The following is a 19,466-nucleotide window of genomic DNA, read 5'->3' as shown; positions in this document are numbered from 1 at the left end:
CACACACAACCCAGAGCCGCCACATAGCCCCCCTCCCAAGGGTCAGCCGTCCCGGCGACCCCACCAACCCAACACAAACCCCGTGTACAACAAAACATTTTTTTCTTTTTTTACAATCAGTCGCAAACAAAGTCATTAAGGCGGGCGGGCGGCCTCCGTGCCCGCGGCAGCCTGGAGGGGCCGGGCACGGCACCGCCTGCCAGCGGCTCCGAAGAGCCAGAGTTCAGATCAGGCACGAGTGCAAGGCCGGCAGGCTCCGCACCACCGTCCACAGTGTCCGACAGTCTCGGCCTATAGGGGGCCAGCCTATCACGGTGCACAATCATAGTGCGTCTGCTCCACCGGATCTTATACACCACCTCTCCCAGCCTGGACAGCACCAAGCACGGACCCACCCAGGCCGACTGGAGCTTCGGGCACAGTCCCTTCTTCCGCTGAGGGTTATATAGCCAAACCCTCCCCCCACCGCCAACGGGTCCCCAAAGCAGCGAGTGTCGTACGCACGCTTCAGCTTCTGCCCGGCAGCAGACTGGTTGGAGCGCGCTAGACGGTGCGCTAATTCCAGCGAAGACATAAGGTCCGAGACGAAAGTGGGCGTGTCCGAAGCGTACCCGCCCCCGTCAGGAGGCGCCCCAAAAGCCAGGGAGACCGGCGTCCTCAGTTCGCGCCCGAACATAAGCAGAGCCGGCGTGAATCCCATCGTCTCCTGCACAGCGGAGCGACAGGCCAGCAGCACTACCGGCAGGTGCCTGTCCGAGTCTCGCTGGTTCTTGTCCGACACCATGGCCAACTGTGCCGCCAGCGTGCGGTTAAAACGTTCCACCAGTCCGTCACTCTGCTGATGAAGGGGCGTCGTCCTGGTCTTATGGATTCCCAGGATGCGGCAGACCTCCGCCATGACCTCCGACTCGAAATTTCTCCCCTGGTCGCTGTGCAGTTCTTCCGGAACCCCGAATCTGCAAAAGAACTCCCGCACCAGGATATCCGCAGTAGTGACCGCCCCTTGGTCCGGCACCGCGGCACACACGTCACAGCAGTGCACGAAGAGCTCCACGTTGGTTCTACACCCAGGCCAATAGAAGCGTTGCCTCAGGTGCTTCAGAGTTTTGGTGACACCAAAGTGCCCAGCCCCAGGTGACCCATGAACTCCCCGTAGGACCGATCCCCTAAGCGCCCGCGGTACCACCACCTGAAACACGCGCCGCCCGTTCGCCGGATCCTCCCAGGTATGGCACAGCACGCCGTCGGACAAACTAAAACTAGCCCAGTTGGAGCGCAACGCCTTAGCAATCAGGCCCAGCGGCACCACCTCCCCCCACGACGGTGTGACGTTCGCGCTGAGCGCGTGTACTGCCCACGATAATTCGCGATCCGCCCATTGCGCATCGCGGCGCTGCTCTACGGACACCTGAGCCACCCCGACAGCGCCAGTAACATCCTGTAACGGAGATTGCAGCACAGCGCGCAGTCTCAGCAGATTTCTCCTCAGCACGAGCACAATGTTTGCAGTCGACAAAGCATCCGCGTTACTGTGGCCACGGCCCGGGCGGTGCACAACCTCAAAACGAAACTCCTGGAGTCTAGATAACCAGCGCACGAGTTGGCCCTCGGGCTCGCGGAAACGCATGAGCCACTGTAGCGAGGCGTGGTCGGTGCGCAGCAGACAGGGCACCCCATACACGTACGCTCTGAAAGGCTTTCGACCACTGCGAGTAGTTCCCGGCGCGTTACGCAATAGTTTCGCTCCGCCTTGTCCAGGCAGCGGCTATAGTACGCTATTACGCGCTCGGAGCCGTCCTGAACCTGCGACAGGACTGCTCCGAGACCGTGGTCGCTCGCATCAGTATCCACAATGAAACTCTCAGACACCTTCGGAGACGCTAGAATCGGAGCATTGCACAGGCGGCTTTTTAGCTCCTCGAATGCCCGCTCCGCCTCGTCAGACCAGCTGAAGTTCACACTAGGCTTAGTCAGAGCATGAAGCGGCGTTGCCACGTCCGCGAACCCCCTAATAAACTGCCTGTAATACGAGGCGAGCCCCACGAAGCTGCGAACCATTTTTGCATCTCGCGTGTGGGCCAGTCACGTACCGCCTACGTACCGAACCAAGTGACTAAACTCACTACTCACTTACTTTATGGTGAGTGCCCTAAACAGCACCCATCTGCATGGCCCCTCCCCATACCCTAGGTTACGGGGGAGGTGCCAACTACGTAGGCTAGAGCAACACAGCACACATAGCACAACAGAACACATAAGACCACACACACAGAAGAACAGAAACATGCCTACAGGCAGCCACACACAACCCAGAGCCGCCACAATACGTTGCTCAATAAACATGACCACGAGTTACCCATCAGTCTATTCACTGTGTTCCAAATTATTGTGCAAGTGATATTTCACTTAGATTTTTCTAATGGTCAATGCAAATGACAGTCAGGATAATTTGTAAGCCATGATGTGTTAAGTATACATCCAATTTTATTGAACGAACCAATGATAACAGTCATTTTTAAATGACTTAATTCCACATCATTAAGCAGGCCACAAGTTTCAAGCCATATGGGATAAAAAAAAATATCTCTCGGCTGCTGAAAAGCGTGAAAAAGTGCAGTGGCGTGGACATGGTATGAAAATATTAGATATTTCATGAAAACTGAAGTGTGGTCATCATACTGTGAAAAGATTTGTGGCTAATTTAGAGCACAGATTGGGAAAATGAAGAAGGTTTTTCCATCCATCCATCCATTCATTGTCCACCCCTTATCTGAAGTCAGGTGGAGGGGGAAGCAGTCCTAGCAGAGAGCCCCAAACTTCCTTGCCCAATGCTAAATCGTCCAACTCTGACCAAGGGATGTCTAGGTGTTCCCATGCCAAAGTGGAGATATAATTGGTCCTAGGTCTGCCCGGTGGTCTCCTCCCAGCTGGACGTGCCAGGAGGAACACCTCCGTAGGGTGATCCTGGTGGCATCTTCATGAGGGGCCCGAACCACCTCAACTGGCGCCTATCAATGCAAAGAAGCAGCAGTTCTACTCCAAATCCCTTGCGGACGACTGAGCTTCTCACTCTAAGGGAGACCCCAGCCACCCTTCTGAGGAAACTCATTTCGGCTATTTGTATTTACCTCATTCTTCCGGTCATGACCCATTGCTCATGAGCATAGGTGTGAGTAGGATTGAAGATAGACCAGTAGATCGAGAGCTTTGTTCTTTTGCTTAGATACTTTTTCGTCACAACAGTGCGGTAAAGCAAACACAATACAGAAAAATGCTAATGGAAAATGGAAAAATGCTATTAGAAAGCAGCAAACAGGTATTTGAAGCTGTTGGTGCAAACCTCAAGATTTAGTATCTTTAAAGGCTTACTGTGGTGCATAAACCTACTATTCAGCCTCCCCTGACCAGAGCTCACAAGCAGAATCAGCTGCAGTGGATCCAGACATTAATAAAGACTAATTTCCAAACAGTCTTGTTTACAGATGAGTGTTGTGTAACCCTGGATGGTCCAGATGGATGGAGTAGTGGATGGTTGGTGGATGGCCACCATGTCCCGAAAAATCTGGTACGTCAGTAAGGAGGTGGGCGGAGTCATGTTTTGGGCTGGTATCATGGGGAGAGAGCTGGTAGCCTCTTTAGAGTCCCTGAAGATGTGAGGATGACCTCAGCAAAGTATAGAGAGTTTCTGACTGATCACTTTTTACTCCATGGTACTAAAAGAATAATCGTGCCTTCCGTCGCAAAATTATCTTCATTCAGTGCACCATCTCATGTAAACCTATTGTCCACTGAACTGGTGTGCACTGAGGAGCACAGTGGGGGCTGAGCTGTCTGTGGAAAACCTGCATCAGGCTGAGGCTGAACATAATAACTCACTCAGGTTCCTCCAGGCCAGATAAAGATCCATCTGTCCACAAGACAGACCCATCCACAGTTTGTCAGCAAGAGATCAGCAATCAGCCTAAAACAGACCCAGACCACCTGTGAGCTCGTATCAGAGATTCATACAGCTCCAGCCAAACATCTTAACACATGAAATGTACAGTCATTACAGCTGAAAAATTGGACCATTTACGTTCTTACAAAAATTGCAGCTCTTTTCTTTTTGGTACTAGAAAGAACTTGGTTGGTGTGGCGCACTGGATAACATCATCTTTCCTAAAAACAACAGAGTTTATGTAATGTTGAATATGTTTGCACGTTAAAGAGTTATAGATTATACACAGGCCACATTTTACATTTCACAATGCTATATGTAGGACAAGTTTGAATATTGGAGCTAATCTTTTTACAACACAATTAAAATTAGAGCTAAAAATGGAGTTGTAGAGGTTCCTAATGGAGTTCTTTGACAATCACATGCAGTTCCAATATACTTAAGTCTGGAGATGCAGCTGGCTATAGTATAGCATCTGTGGCTCTTAAGACAGTGGCAGTATGTGAACAAGCATTGTCCTGTTGCAATAGTGCACCCGAGTGTGCATTCAGAACTGTTGCAGGGTCTCATTAATGTACTCTTGTGCTGTCATTGTGCCTGTAATAAAGATCAAAAGTATTTTGACATCGTATGAAACTGCAACCAACATCATGACACCAGACCTTCTGGGTCATTCAGTAAAGTGTGCACATTTTAAAACTAGGTATTCACAAATGAACATTTCTTTAAAGTCACTGTACACACCCCATTTACCACATTTACTGTATTTTTTGCACTATAAGGTACACCGGATTATAAGGTGCACTATCAATAAACATCTATTTTCTGGTCTATTTTCATACATAAGGTGCACCTGATTATAGGGCGCATTAAGCGACACTAGTAAGAAACAGGGGTGTCACCTTGTTTTCCTTCTAGTTCAGCAGGTCTTACCATTGGGTGGTGAGACCTGTAAAGCTCAGATAAGTTTTGTAAACAAAATTTCTTTAAAAAAATATATATTTTTATGTCAAACGAGTGCTGGAAGTTAGTCTACACAGATTTCTCTCCTGAAAACTGTTTATTTGGGTGAGTGAAGCGCTTCTGTTTATTTAAAGTAAGCTTTGATTTAAAGATCATTTCCAGTGATTTTAGCTAGCAAATCATCCCACGTAATTTTTTTTTAACACAATAAACACACAAACTACAGTCCAATATACTCCCCTCGCCAGCCAGAGCTAGCGCTTAGCACGGTTAGCAACTAATGCTAATACTGCTCCAGCAGCACTAGCCAGGGTTGGGAACAGGTGTGCTGGATTTTTTAAAGGCTGCTTAGCTGAGAAAAGTGTCTCAGACTCCGACTACAAAATGACGACAGGACCTCTGTGGTCTAATAGGCTCTTGTTAAGGGGTTAGATGGTTCTGCTGAGCTGGTAGCACAGTGGCTGCACTACATCCCCATAGACAGTCACCTCAGACTAAGATCACACTTAATCTGTGCTCTTCACACTATGCATAATGTATAAATGCCGGCTCTGCCTGAGACGTGGTCAGAAGAGCTGGGCTATACAGAGTCGATTTTAAATTGTGCCTGATAACCTGAGTCAGTCTCTATTAGACTAAACACGATCTGCATTATTAACCACGGGGGGAACAAGGTGGCCCACCGACGCAGATCTCTCACACTCCAGATTACTATTCTTTAGAGCTTTCTTTCTGTATGGAAATTACAGCCGTATCCCACCTCGTTCTGACTGATGAGACGAGCCAGACGCCTTTGAAAAGGTCGTTTGTTGGGTTTTAATGATTTATTAGGCAATTAGCATAACAAGAAATTAGATTTGGAATTAGTTTGATAACCGGTGCATTTCATGCCTGAGTGGTTATATCATGTGTTTAACCTACACATGATCTTCCATTAACATCACCAACTGTATAGAACTGTAGATGAGAATGAGAACAAGCTACGTGGGACAAACTGCTAGCTAATATCGCCCTGGCTTACCAGAACACTCAGGGTTCCTCACTGTTGCGCTGTCGGGTGGCATTAGCTTCTAACCATGGCTAGTGGTTAGCCACTAATGCTAATGCTGCTGCACCCAGCCTGAACATCTGTAAATCTAAGCTTACTGTTAATAAACGGAAGCACTTAGCTTAGCTTTACTTTCTTCCCGAGTAAAAATAAAGGCTGATTGATTGATTGATTAATTACTTAGCTTAAGAGAAACCTTATACCTTATAGTGTGAAAAATATGGTATGTTTCTTTAGAATAGCTAATGGTTGCTTTAGCTAGCATGTGATGCTAATGCTCACCGGCCAGTTAACAATCCCCACTTTCTTAATTATCATGCTGTAAATTAAAGCACAGGTAGAAAATCTGGTCAGCTGATCACAAATGTTTCTGGGGGATCATCAAGGATGCGGTGATAAGATTACAGTTTTACTACTAATATACTAAAGCTGTTTAGCACATCTGCTAAGATTAGATCTAACCCCATCATCCACCATTTGAAAGGTCGATTCTGAGCACTGAGGGTAACTGGTGGCTGTGTATTGTAATCAGATGGGGATCTGCTGGCTGGCGAGTTGGGTCCTGCTAATGCACAATTGGCTAGTATTCAGTGTGCTAACAGCACAGTAGCGGTGTAGGATGAGGCCAGTGTTGATGTGAGACGAGGTGGGTAGCCAGCGTGCTAACATTGCAGTAGTAATGCTGGAGGAAGCTGTTAGCAATGTTGGACGAGGCCTGCAGCTGCTGTGAAAGCTCACAGTTCTCCATTTCACATATAATATATTATTCTTATATATTTTGACTCTATAAAATGAGCGCAGAAAGGCAAGACCAGACACATCGAGAAAACAACAGTAGCTGCCGTAATAATTACTATAATACTATTGATTCACTTCCTGATCCTGATTTAGCAACATGGTAAATAGAAAAAGAAGCAAAAGGACCACTCTGTCCTGACCAGTCCGGCATAGAACAGTACGACACACACTGAGTAACCATTAGGAGTTTACTGAACACCTTCACTCTGTTTCAGTGTGTGATGTTATAGGTGTACACAGGCTTTCATTATCTGTTAGACACATTAGCCTCTTAGCTCCACTACTAAATAACTAAGGGGACAGAGCATGACTTGTTTGACCCCCCACATTTGGGGTCATTTATATTTGCCACGTTGTAGCTTGAACACAGTGGGCAGTTTAGTGAGCAACATGTATAAACAGGTCTTTAGCTTGCAGAGCTGGTAGCTGTTGACTTTAATGGAAGCAGAAAGTCCGCAGGCGAGCGTTGGTGTCTGATATTTCATCCGGCCGGGCGTGAGGTCACTGCATATCTGCACATGGTCTGAAGGCAGATATAGATCAATAGGGACGGCTGATTAGAGATGGTTTATAGCGCTGCTGAGGCACAGAGTGTTCTTTTCTTTGTGTGAAACAATACGAAGAATAGCCTCATTTCTTCTTTTTTGACAGTTCTGGCTGTAAACCCTGACCCTGACTTCAGAAGCCAATCTGACCCTGAGAACTCGTGTTACTGCCAGCCATAACAAAACCATGCACACAAAACCATCGACTGCCTGTAGCATCAGAACTAGCAGAAAAAAAAAAACTCAAACTTAAAATCTTAAGTACATTTGCAATTACCTCGACTGTTTCATTATTATATTGGAACACTTTTTGTGTATTTTTTAAATCATGATTACTTACTCGGTTTTAAAAATAACAAATGGAATGAGACCAGAAGCAGAAGTTTGGGTATACCGTCCTGCACTTTTACAAAAAACCCTGTCAAGTGTTTACACATTTCTAAAGGAGTAAATAGTCATTTCTAGTATGAATTGATTTTTAATAATTCTTCTGTAAAGACATCTAGATGGTATGCTGTTTACTTCCAGTATTTACTGGTCTTTAATGGAATCATATTTTCCACAACACAAGAAAAAAGCATGTCCCATCCGCCCTCATGCTGGCGATATTGGCGATATTTTTTTAGGTGGTGATATTTTCTTAAATATAACTGCCTAAAATTTAAAAAGTTATCATTCCATAGAATTCATTTCCAGATGCCATTAGGATTGTTCCTTTGAACCTCTGAACCTCTAAATTTTGTGTTGAGAAAGCAGCAAAGGTTTTTTTTTCGATGACTTTTCGCTGCACAAGTCTGATTTATGCTGGCTACACCTCATTAAATTAGAGCACATTATCATTAGCTGCTAACCGCGCTAAGCTCTTTCACCGTTCAGGGGTGAGTATTATCGGCCTGTAGCCTCCTGCTAACCCCGGCTACCACTGCTGGAGCAGCATTAGCATTAGCCGCTAACAGAGCCCTCATTCGTTGTTCAGAGTTTAGTATATCAGACTGTAACCTATGTGTGTACCATGATAAAACAAGCTACGTGGTACGAAACTCTAGCTGATATCACCCTGGCTAACCGGAACACTTAGGGTTCCTCAGTGTAGCGCGGTTACACCCAGCCTTAGGGGAAGTAAACGCAAGCAATTTACTCACACAAAAAAACGTAAATCTGTGTAGATTAACATCCAGTGCTTGTTTGGCTTTAAAAGAAAATGTTTTTTTTTTTAAGTGGTAAGACCTGCTGAATTAGAAGGAAAACTTGGTGACACCCGTGTTTCTTACTAGTGTTGCATAACGCGCCTTATAATCCAGTGTGTCTTGTGTATGAAAATAGATGTTTAATGATAGTGCGCCTTATAGTCTTCCAAGAAACAACAACTTAAAGTCTTGATCATCATGTTGTTCAGCAGACTCCCACTGCAGCTGTACTGCTAATGCATTCTCTTTGTTCTCAGTTTTAAAATCCCTATACATGTGCTTACTCAGCACTCCAGCTCTCATACCACATGTTTCTCTCTCTCTCTCTCTCTCTTTTCTTCACCCTCTCTCTCTCTCTCTAAACAGAATGGTCTGATGGTTCCAGTGACAGAAAGCTGCCCAAGTCTTAACTGCTCAGTGAAGGAGCAGATTTTGCCGGAGAACAGGTGTTGCAACGTCTGCAGAGGTGAGTGTGTTCTGCTGATCTGCTCTGCTTATGATGAGCACCCTCCTGAAACACCAGCGCCCGCCCCCCCGCTCACTTGGAGCATTTTTTTACTCTGTTTGGTTTGGTTTCACACAGGCATAAACCTAATTGCACCAAAATGCTTCCCAATAAATTACATGAGCACATCGTCTCCTCTGATTGGTCAGAGCTGTCTGGCGTCGGAGCAAGAAAGTAGTGAGAAGATAATGTGTTCCAGTGCGTAAAACACACTCGCGTGGCTGCGAGCAGTGAACGCTGAACATACTGCGTGTGTAAACACCATGGAGCAGCAGAGAGGGCATTTTTCATGTTTAATCTGTATTCTATGTAATGATTTGGCTGCATTGTAAACAAGGTGTTCTCCTTAATGTGCTCTGTTAGGTTGATTGATAGAAGTGTGTGTTTACAATGGGAACTCATTGAACATTGACAATAAAACACACACAGATTCATATTTCCTGAAATCAGAAATTGTGGAATATCCCGGTATTTTTTTACATTTATTGGGAAACGCAGAGCGGAAACCTTTTCATTCGTCCATCAGAAACTCGCCTTAGAAACGCCGCATCCATCTCAACCTTATCTCCTCCACAGCAGGACAGGCCATCCTTCATATTCTCCTGTTTGCTCAGTCAGGTTCACAGACATTTCAAAGAGAGCTATGTGTGTGTGTGTGTGTGTGCTTTATACTTCATATGTATTTGCATGTGTGTACCGCTGAGTTGTTTCTGCTTTAAGCTGGTGCTGGGTTTAGTGCTGGGTTTGGTGCTGGATCCTGGGTCTGGTGCTGGGTTTGGTGCTGGGTCTGGTGCTGGGTCTGGTGCTGGATCTGGTGCTGGATCTGGTGCTGGGTCTGGTGCTGGGTCTGGTGCTGGGTCTGGTGCTGGATCTGGTGCTGGGTCTGGTGCTGGGTCTGGTGCTGGGTCTGGTGCTGGATCTGGTGCTGGGTCTGGTGCTGGGTGCTGGGTGCTGGGTCTGGTGCTGGGTGCTGGGTGCTGGGTCTGGTGCTGGGTGCTGGATCTGGTGCTGGGTGCTGGATCTGGTGCTGGGTGCTGGATCTGGTGCTGGGTCTGGTGCTGGGTCTGGTGCTGGATCTGGGTCTGGTGCTGGGTGCTGGGTCTGGTGCTGGGTGCTGGGTCTGGTGCTGGGTGCTGGTGCTGGGTCTGGTGCTGGGTGCTGAGTCTGGTGCTGGATCTGGTGCTGGGTCTGGTGCTGGGTCTGGTGCTGGATCTGGTACTGGATCTGGTGCTGGGTCTGGTACCTATTTTCCACCAACGAAGTGCTGATGCTGGAGCCGGAGCCGGTTCCTGCAAACCTGTGAACCTTTTAAGAACCTGCCCGTGTTTCCACTGCTCTAAGGAGTCACTCACTACGTATGTGAATGTGGGCGTAAACAAAAGTCGGAGGGCGATTTGAAAACAAAATGGTAGAACCCGAGCTCCTCTTGAAACTTGTGCTGTTCTCCTCGGTGGACCGCTGATTCATTTTCATTCATTAAGCTGCTTCTGCGGCTCTTAGCTGTGAGTGGAGGTGAGGTTTGTAAACAACTTTGCCCCGAACGCCCCGCCCTTTGGCCACTCGCATCACAGGTTCGCTGGTTCCAGATCAGCAAGATTGTGGAGCCAGAACAGAACCGGCTTTTCTGGCCCAGAACCTGTGATTTTGCTGTGGAAACCTGGCACTAGCACCGGCACCATGCCGGTAGAAAAGCTCTCTGGGTCTGGTGCTGAGTCTGGTGCTGGGTCTGGGTCTGGTGCTGAGTCTGGTGCTGGGTGTGGTGATGGGTCTGGTGCTGGTGCTTGTTCTGGTTCTGGTGCTGGGTCTGGTGCTGGGTCTGGTGCTGGTTCTGGTGCTGGTGCTGGGTGTGGTGACGGGTCTGGTGCTGGGTCTGTTGCTGGTTCTGGTGCTGGTTCTGGTGCTGGTGCTGGGTGTGGTGACGGGTCTGGTGCTGGTGCTGGGTTTGGTGCTGGTTCTGATGCTGGATCTGGTGCTGGATCCTGGGTCTGGTGCTGGGTCTGGTGCTGGGTGTGGTGACGGGTCTGGTGCTGGTGCTGGATCTGGTGCTGGTTCTGGTGCTGGATCCTGGGTCTGGTGCTGGATCCTGGGGCTGGTGCTGGGTCTGGTGCTGGATCTGGTGCTGGTTCTGGTGCTGGATCCTGGGTCTGGTGCTGGGTCTGGTGCTGGGTCTGGTGCTGGGTGCTGGGTTGGTGCTGGGTCTGGTGCTGGGTCTGGTGCTGGGTGTGGTGACGGGTCTGGTGCTGGTGCTGGTTCTGGTGCTGGATCCTGGGTCTGGTGCTGGATCCTGGGTCTGGTGCTGGGTCTGGTGCTGGGTCTGGGTGCTGGGTCTGGTGCTGGTTCTGGTGCTGGGTCTGGGTGCTGGGTTGGTGCTGGATCTGGTGCTGGTTCTGGTGCTGGGTGCTGGGTTGGTGCTGGGTCTGGTGCTGGGTCTGGGTGCTGGGTTGGTGCTGGGTCTGGTGCTGGGTCTGGTGCTGGGTCTGGGTGCTGGGTTGGTGCTGGGTCTGGTGCTGGGTCTGGTGCTGGGTCTGGGTGCTGGGTCTGGTGCTGGGTCTGGGTGCTGGGTTGGTGCTGGGTCTGGTGCTGGGTGTGGGTGCTGGGTCTGGTGCTGGGTCTGGTGCTGGGTTGGTGCTGGGTCTGGTGCTGGGTGGGTTTGCTCAGTTCTTCATCTTGTGCTTGTGATTTCTCTTTTATGTAGAAGTCTGTGCTTGGCCCGGTTGGGGCCGCTGTGCTCAGGGACAATATGGAGCATGTTTTCTGATAAGAGCACACAGAGCGTCTGAGATGAAAGAGGTTACAGCTGGATACAGTGAGTGAAGGTGAAAAGCTACAGCAGATCGGAGCAGAAATGCTGAAGCAGGGCGCGGTTTTATGAAATAAACTGATTTTTAGCAGCATGTTAATATTTATATCTCTTAAAATGAATATATTTCTGCTGCTCATTCAGTCAGGAGAATACAGATATCTGCCCGGTCTGAAAATAAACCAGAATCAGTAATATTTATACCTGTAACCAAATGAAAAATATGAGGAATAGTAGACTCTAGATAATGGATTCTACATTCTTTGTTGTATATGGTATTTTCTTTAATTAACCAGGAATAATGACATGCTTATCTACATGATTATTCCTCACCTCTCTTAGAATTAAACATACTGTGCCTTTAAAACTGAGATAAACTGCTGTAGGGTGAATGGGTGGAGATATGTAGCTTATATTCAGACCGGCTATAACAAAAAGTGCAAAGAACACCTAAACGTAGTGGGTGTAATATATGCTGTATATATGCAGCGGTTTTATTTATCCTTTAAATCGGTGTTTTAAGTCTCTCAGCTTCAGCTGGAGGTTCTTCAGACTCTGTTTTCAGGTTCTCCTGCAGCATCGCTGGTGTGACCGCTGTAGTAGCGGCTCATTAGCGAGTGCAGGTGAAATGTGAGGTGTGGAACAGAGTGAAGTGGTGTGTGGAGCAGGTGAGGTGAGTGTGGATGCTTTGTGTTGTGGGTTGAATCAGGACTTGAGTACACAGTGGAGTTTAAAAGAGACGGGAAACTGCTGCCATCTGCTTTGAAGGCTTTTCTAAGATGTTGCTCTTGTCCTCGGGGATTGAGGAAGGCTGTGATTTAGCAGAGTGCTCGCTGGTGATGCTCGTATACACCGGCGTTCCGCTGTTCTCTTAATGCCAGGCTGATTCCCTGGAGTGCGGGAGGGAGTTCAAGAGGCTGTTTTCACTAGACTGTGAGAAAATCTGACTAAAAGCTGAAAATGAGTTCCAGTTATAGTGAGAACTGTGAGGAACCAGGGTCCAGGTTTATATCTGAGGGTATGTTCAGAGGTCAGAGTTATGGAATGGATATGATCAGCGGAGATTCACAACTGAGTATCTTGTCTTTATTAATTTACTTAAATATTTTAATAGCGTGTACCATTTCTGTTTTTTGAAACTACACTGCATTAAAAAAAATGTATAAAGAGTTGTAATACAGCTCTGGAAAAAAAATAAAAAATAAGACACTTAAAAACGATGAGTTTCTTTGATTGTATATATATATAATCAAGAGGAAGATGGATGATCACAAACCATCAAATAAAGCTGAACTGCTTGAATTTTTGCACCAGGAGTAAAGCAGCATAAAGTTATCCAAAAGCAGTGTGTAAGACTGGTGGAGGAGAACATGATGCCAAGATGCATGAAAACTGTGATTAAAAACCACCAGGGTTATTTCACCAAATATTTCTAAACTCTTAAAACTTTATGAATATGAACTTGTTTTCTTTGCATTATTTGAGGTCTGAAAACTCTGTTAACTTTTGTTATTTCAGTCATTTCTCATTTTCTGTAAATAAATGCTCTAAATGAGAATATTTTTATTTGGAATTTGGGAGAAATGTTGTCTGTAGTTTATAGAATAAAACAACAATGTTCATTTTACTCAAACATAAACCTGTAAATAGCAAAATCAGAGAAACTGATTCAGAAACTGAAGCAGTCTCTTATTTTTTTTCAGAGCTGTATATTTATATTATAAAGTCAGACATCCCACCTCTTCTGCAAGTTACTGTCTGTTTGATATGAGTGTTTGCAGGGTGGGATGTCTGTAATGATGGAACAGGTATTTATTTCTTTATTTAAAGCTAAATTTGTAATTTCACTGCAAATGACTGCAACTGTTCAGCTCTGTGGAGAAGTTTTTATTTGTTGATTTATTTTTTATAGGTGAAAATGCAGGGGTTGGACAATGAAACTAAAACACCTGGTTTTATCCGAGAGGTGTCACTCCTTTGCACCTCTCGGATCACTACTTCATGAAACTCAATATTCATATTTCGAACAAACCCACGGCTACTCCTACTATGGTCTCGTTCCGCCGAAATTTACGAGATATCTCAGCAGACCAGTACTCCTCGCTGAGAGAACTGCATTGAGTCATTTTCATCACTCAATGTAAATGATGCCACCGATACACTCTGCTCCACACTAAGCTCCTGTTTGGACAACCTCTGTCCTCTTACATCTCGAGCCATTAGCTCAAACAAACTGCAGCCATGGCTCAAAAATGACACACTCAGGGAACTACGTTCCAAACTCCGAGCTGCCGAAAGAAAATGGCATAAAAACCAAAAACAAGCAGACCTAAAAAACTACCAACTGCTCCTGGCTTCCTTCTCAGCCAGCATCACGACTGCTATCATCACAATTTATCACAATAAATTCAGCTCCCTCACAGACTCCCGGAAAATATTTGCTTCATTTAAATCACTACTCAACCCTCCGGCTACATGCCATACTGCTGAAACACTTGCATCATTCTTTACTGGCAAAGTGGCGGCCATCAGCAACCAGTTTACTGATGCACAATGTAGCAGTCCTACTGCATCCTCTACTGCCCGGTGTCCCTCCACCGAAGGCGTTGCTTTCTCCTCGTTCACTTCTCTCACTGAGAACGAGACACTGGCTCTCCTAACACGTAGCCGTCCTACTACGTGTCCGCTTGACCCAATTCCTTCAAACCTACTGCAAACTATCGCACCTGCAATCATTCCGGCTATCACTCACACGATCAATGCCTCTTTAACTTCTGGTGTATTCCCAACTGCTTTCAAACAAGCACATGTGACACCACTGCTTAAAAAGCCTTCTCTCAACCCCGCCCAGGTTGACAACTACAGACCGGTCTCACTACTGCCCTTTCTCTCTAAAACACTAGAAAGAGCAGTTCTAAATCAGGTCTCTGGCTTCCTCTCCCAGAATGACCTTCTGGACCAGAACCAATCTGGGTTCAAGAAAGGACACTCTACCGAGACAGCTCTGTTGTCTGTGACTGAAGCGTTAAAAACTGCTAGAGCTGCAGGTCAGTCCTCAGTGCTCATTCTGCTGGACCTCTCGGCCGCATTTGACACAGTCAACCACGACTTCCTCCTAACTATACTTTCAAACATGGGGATCTCAGACAATGTGCTGTCATGGTTCAGATCAGACCTCACTGGGCGCTCGTTCAAGGTGTCGTGGTAAGGACAGCTGTCCTCAGCCCGCTCCTTATCCACTGGGGTTCCCCAGGGTTCGGTACTGGGTCCCCTTCTCTTCTCAATATACACCGCCTCTCTTGGTCAGGTTGTCCGCTCACACGGATTTTCCTACCATTGCTTTGCTGATGACACCCAGCTATACCTGTCGTTCTCACCTGAAGATAACTCAATCTCTGCACGGATATCGCAGTGTCTCTCTGACATATCCTCATGGATGAAGGAGCATCACCTTCAATTAAATCTCTCAAAGACTGAACTTCTGGTTATACCAGCAAAACCATCTTTTCAACACAACTTCTCTATAAGTATCGACTCTCTCTCTCTCTCACTGACAAAGGTTGCTAGGAACCTGGGTGTTCTGGTTGATGACCAGCTCTCCTTCACGCACCATGTGGCCTCAGTTGCTCGATCCTGCCGCTTCGCGCTTTATAACATCAGGAAAATTAGACAGTTTCTGACGCAACAGGCCACCCAACTCCTGGTGCAAGCGGTCATCTCACGCCTCGACTACTGCAATGCCGTACTAACTGGCCTCCCGGCCTGCGTAGTAAAACCACTCCAAATGATCCAGAACGCAGCAGCACGTTTGGTCTTCAACCAACCAAAACGGGCACATGTCACCCCGCTGCTCATTGAGCTCCACTGGCTACCAGTTGATGCTCGCATCAAATTCAAAACTCTTACAATCGCCTACAAGGTGATACAGAACAGCTCCTTCCTACCTACACTCGCTCCTGAAGACTTACGCTACCTCCCGGCCGCTGCGCTCCTCCAATGAACGTCGCCTCGCTTTACCAAACAAACATTCACACAAAGCAATCCAGACTGTTCTCATACAGAGTTCCCCAATGGTGGAACAAACTACCTTCTACTACCAGATCAGGAGAATCTCTCACTATCTTTAATAAACTCCTGAAGACAGAGCTCTTCAAAGAGCACTTACTCTCCTAACACCTCTAACTAACTACCTTCTACTACCAGATCAGGAGAATCTCTCACTATCTTTAATAAACTCCTGAAGACAGAGCTCTTCAAAGAGCACTTACTCTCTTAACACCTCTAACACACTAACTACTTCTAACCCCATTTCCTTCTTCCCCTCCTTCACTTCTCTATCCCTTTATTTCCCTTCGACCTCCTTTAAGCCCTATCTAAAAATGGGTTATCTAAATTCCTATTACTTTGTACTTCATTATTGTAAGTCGTTTTGGACAAAAGCGTCTGCCAAATGTAATGAAATGTAATGTAATGTAATGTAATGGTTTTAGAGCACAATAATTGATTGTGGTGACGGACAGTTCTGGTGGAAACAGGAGAGTTGAGGTGCACATTGAATTCTGCGTGATTTGATCAGTCGTGGTTTTATGTTTTTTGGATACAATCCGGGTTAGCACCCGAACATCCCTTTCAGACAGCTTCCTCTTACAGCGTCCACAGTTAATCCTGTTGGATGTGGTTGGTTCTTCTTGGTGGTATGCTGACGTTACCCTGGATACCGTGGCTCTTGATGCATCACAAAGACTTGCTGTCTTGGTCACAGATGCTCCAGCAAGACGTGCACCAACAATTTGTCCTCTTTTCAACTCTGGTATGTCTCCCATAATGTTGTGTGCATTGCAGTATTTAGAGCAGAACTGTGCTCTTACCCTGCTAATTGAACCTTCACACTCTGCTCTTACTGCTGCAATGTGCAATTAATGAAGATTGAACACCAGGCTGCTCCAATTTAGCCATTAAACCTCCCACACTAAAATGACGGGTGTTTCAGTTTTATTGTCCAACCCCTGTGTGTCACACCATCCTTTAAACCAGGATTTCTCCACCTGTGTTGCATGGACAACCTGTGGTTTTTCATAAAGTATATCAGATAAAGTGAGGCAAAAAACATTGCTGTTCCTGTACATTATCTGCTCGTGCACCTGGCTCTTACAGGGAATGGCAAGAGACACACTGATTATTTTATTTCAAGTTACGGCCAACACACACCAATGATTAATTAAGAAACAGTAAAAAGTACATGCTCTTTGTGTGTTTTGAGCTACGTAAAATTTACTTTTCCTGTCTTTTAGATAGTAAAGACATAGTAAAGACACTCTGACACTGGTTGGTGTGATGCAATGGATAACACCACTGCCTGCCAGTGAGGTACCATGTGAGAGACTCTATAGAATTTGGAAACGTTCCATAGGGTTCTGCATTATCTATCCAAACATGTAACTCACTGTCCATTTCCAGTGACAATTGCACTTCATTTCCCCTGCCATCACACCTTCAGCACTGTCCTGATGACACTAAAGCATATTACTATGGTGGCCTGGCTGTCTGATGCAGAACATCTGAAAAAAAAAGAGCTTCATGAAGACCAAGGAACACAACAGGCAGCTCCGAGATACTGTTGTGGAGAAGTTTAAAGCCGGAATTGGATACAAAAAGATTTTCCAAGCTTTAAACTTCTCAAGGAGCCCTGTGCAAGCCATCATATTGAAATGGAAGGAGAATCAGACCCACTGCAAATCTACCAAGATCCGGCCGTCCCTCTAAACTTACAGCTCAAACAAGGAGAAGACTGATCAGAAATGCAGCCAAGAGGCCCATGATCACTCTGGATGACCTGCAGAGATCTACAGCTAAGGTGGAAGAATTTGTTGACAGGACAACTACAAATCATGCACTCCACAAATTTGGCCTTTATGGAAGAGTGGAAATGAGAAAGCCACTGCTGAAAGAAAGATATAAGAAGTGCTTTTTGTACAGCAAGCATGTGGAAGAAGGTTCTGTGGTCATATGAGACCAAAGTTGAACTTTTTGGCCTAAATACAAAGTGCTTTGTGTGGCTAAAAAGTAACACAGCTCATCACCCTGAACACACCATCAACAGAGTGAAACATGGTGGTGGTAGTATCATGGTTTGGGCCTGAGACTGGGACGGAGATTTATCTTCCAACAAGACAATGATCCAAAACATAAAGCAAAATCTAGAGTGGAACGGTTCACAAATAAATGTATCCAGGTGCTTGAAAGGCCAAGTCAAAGTCCAGACCTGAATCCAATGGAGAATATGTGGAAAGAGCTGAAAACTGCTGTTCACAAACCAACACTCTCCATCCAACCTCACTGAGATTCAGCTGTTTTGCAAGGGAGAATGGGCAAAAATTTCAGTCTCCCGATGTGCAAAACTGATAGAGACAAACCCCAAGCGACTTGCAGCTGTAATCACAGCAAAAGGTGGTGCTGCAAAGTATTAACGCAAGGGGGGGAATAGTATTGCACGCCCCACTTTTCAGTTTTTTATTTCTAAAAAAAGTTTAAAATATCCAATAATTTTCATTCTACCTCACGATTGTGCCTCACTTGTTGTTGATTTTTCACAAAATATTGCAATTTCATATCTTTATCTTTGAAGCCTGAAATGTGGCAATTGTACTTGCTGCTGAGGAGTACAAGGACATCACAGGTAATGAAGTCTACCCCTGCAGGTTGGTGAAAAACCCCATGTTCTGTGTCTTGGTGCCTCGCCTGACAGGAAAGTGAGTGACTGTAATGCAGCGCCAACTTATGAGGTTCTGGAAATCAAGTGTCCAGACAAGGACAGTTTTAAAGACTGTGCATACTTGTACTAAGTACTACTCCCAGATGATTGGGCAGATGGGCATCTCTGGTAGGACATGGTGTGATGTCTTTGTCAGGTGCTAAAAGGACCTGAAACATGTGTGTAATTGGCCGCAGTTGCTTGGTTCTGCCGCTTTGTGCTTTGCAATATCAAACAAATTCGACCATTTCTGACACAACAGGCCACCCGACTACTGGTCCAAGCAGTGGTCATCTCATGCCTTGACTACTGCAATGCAGTTCTAATGTGCCTCCCAGCTTGTGTGTAGTAAAGCCACTACAGATGATCCAGAACGCAGCATCTTGCCTGATCTTCAACCAGCCAAAACGGGCATTACACTGCTCACTGAGCTTTCCTGGCTACCAGTTGCTGCTTGCATTAAATTCAAAGCTCTTACGAAGGCCTACAGGTGGTGATGGAACAGGCTTCCTCCTACCTCACTTGTTTCTAAAGGTCTATGTTACCTCCCGGCCGCTGCGCTCCTCCATTAAACGTCGCCTCACTTTACCAAACATTCACACAAAGCAAATCCAGACTGTTCTCATACAGAGTTCCCCAATGGTGGAGCAAACATCCTTCTACTACCAGATAAAGAAACTTTTTAATAAACTCCTGAAGACAGAGCTCTTCAAAGAGCACTTACTCTCCTAACACCTCTAACTAACTACCTTCTACTACCAGATCAGGAGAATCTCTCACTATCTTTAATAAACTCCTGAAGACAGAGCTCTTCAAAGAGCACTTACTCTCCTAACACCTCTAACTAACTACCTTCTACTACCAGATCAGGAGAATCTCTCACTATCTTTAATAAACTCCTGAAGACAGAGCTCTTCAAAGAGCACTTACTC

General features: G+C 46.2%; 1 protein-coding gene across 1 annotated transcript in view; it reads left to right on the top strand.

Moving 5' to 3' along the window:
- Positions 1-19,466, top strand: part of LOC111196878 (protein kinase C-binding protein NELL1-like) — a 617,736-nt gene that overhangs the window by 230,086 nt on the left and 368,184 nt on the right. The window contains exon 11 of the mRNA XM_049473230.1: positions 8,845-8,944. Within this exon, the coding sequence (XP_049329187.1) occupies positions 8,845-8,944 (100 nt within the window). The remainder of the gene's footprint in view (positions 1-8,844; positions 8,945-19,466) is intronic.

Source organism: Astyanax mexicanus, unplaced genomic scaffold (genome assembly GCF_023375975.1).
Source record: "Astyanax mexicanus isolate ESR-SI-001 unplaced genomic scaffold, AstMex3_surface scaffold_35, whole genome shotgun sequence".
In the NCBI taxonomy this organism is placed as follows: Eukaryota; Metazoa; Chordata; class Actinopteri; order Characiformes; family Acestrorhamphidae; genus Astyanax; species Astyanax mexicanus.
The sequence above is the reverse complement of the archived record's forward strand: the minus strand, read 5'-3'. Positions and strand labels throughout refer to the sequence as shown.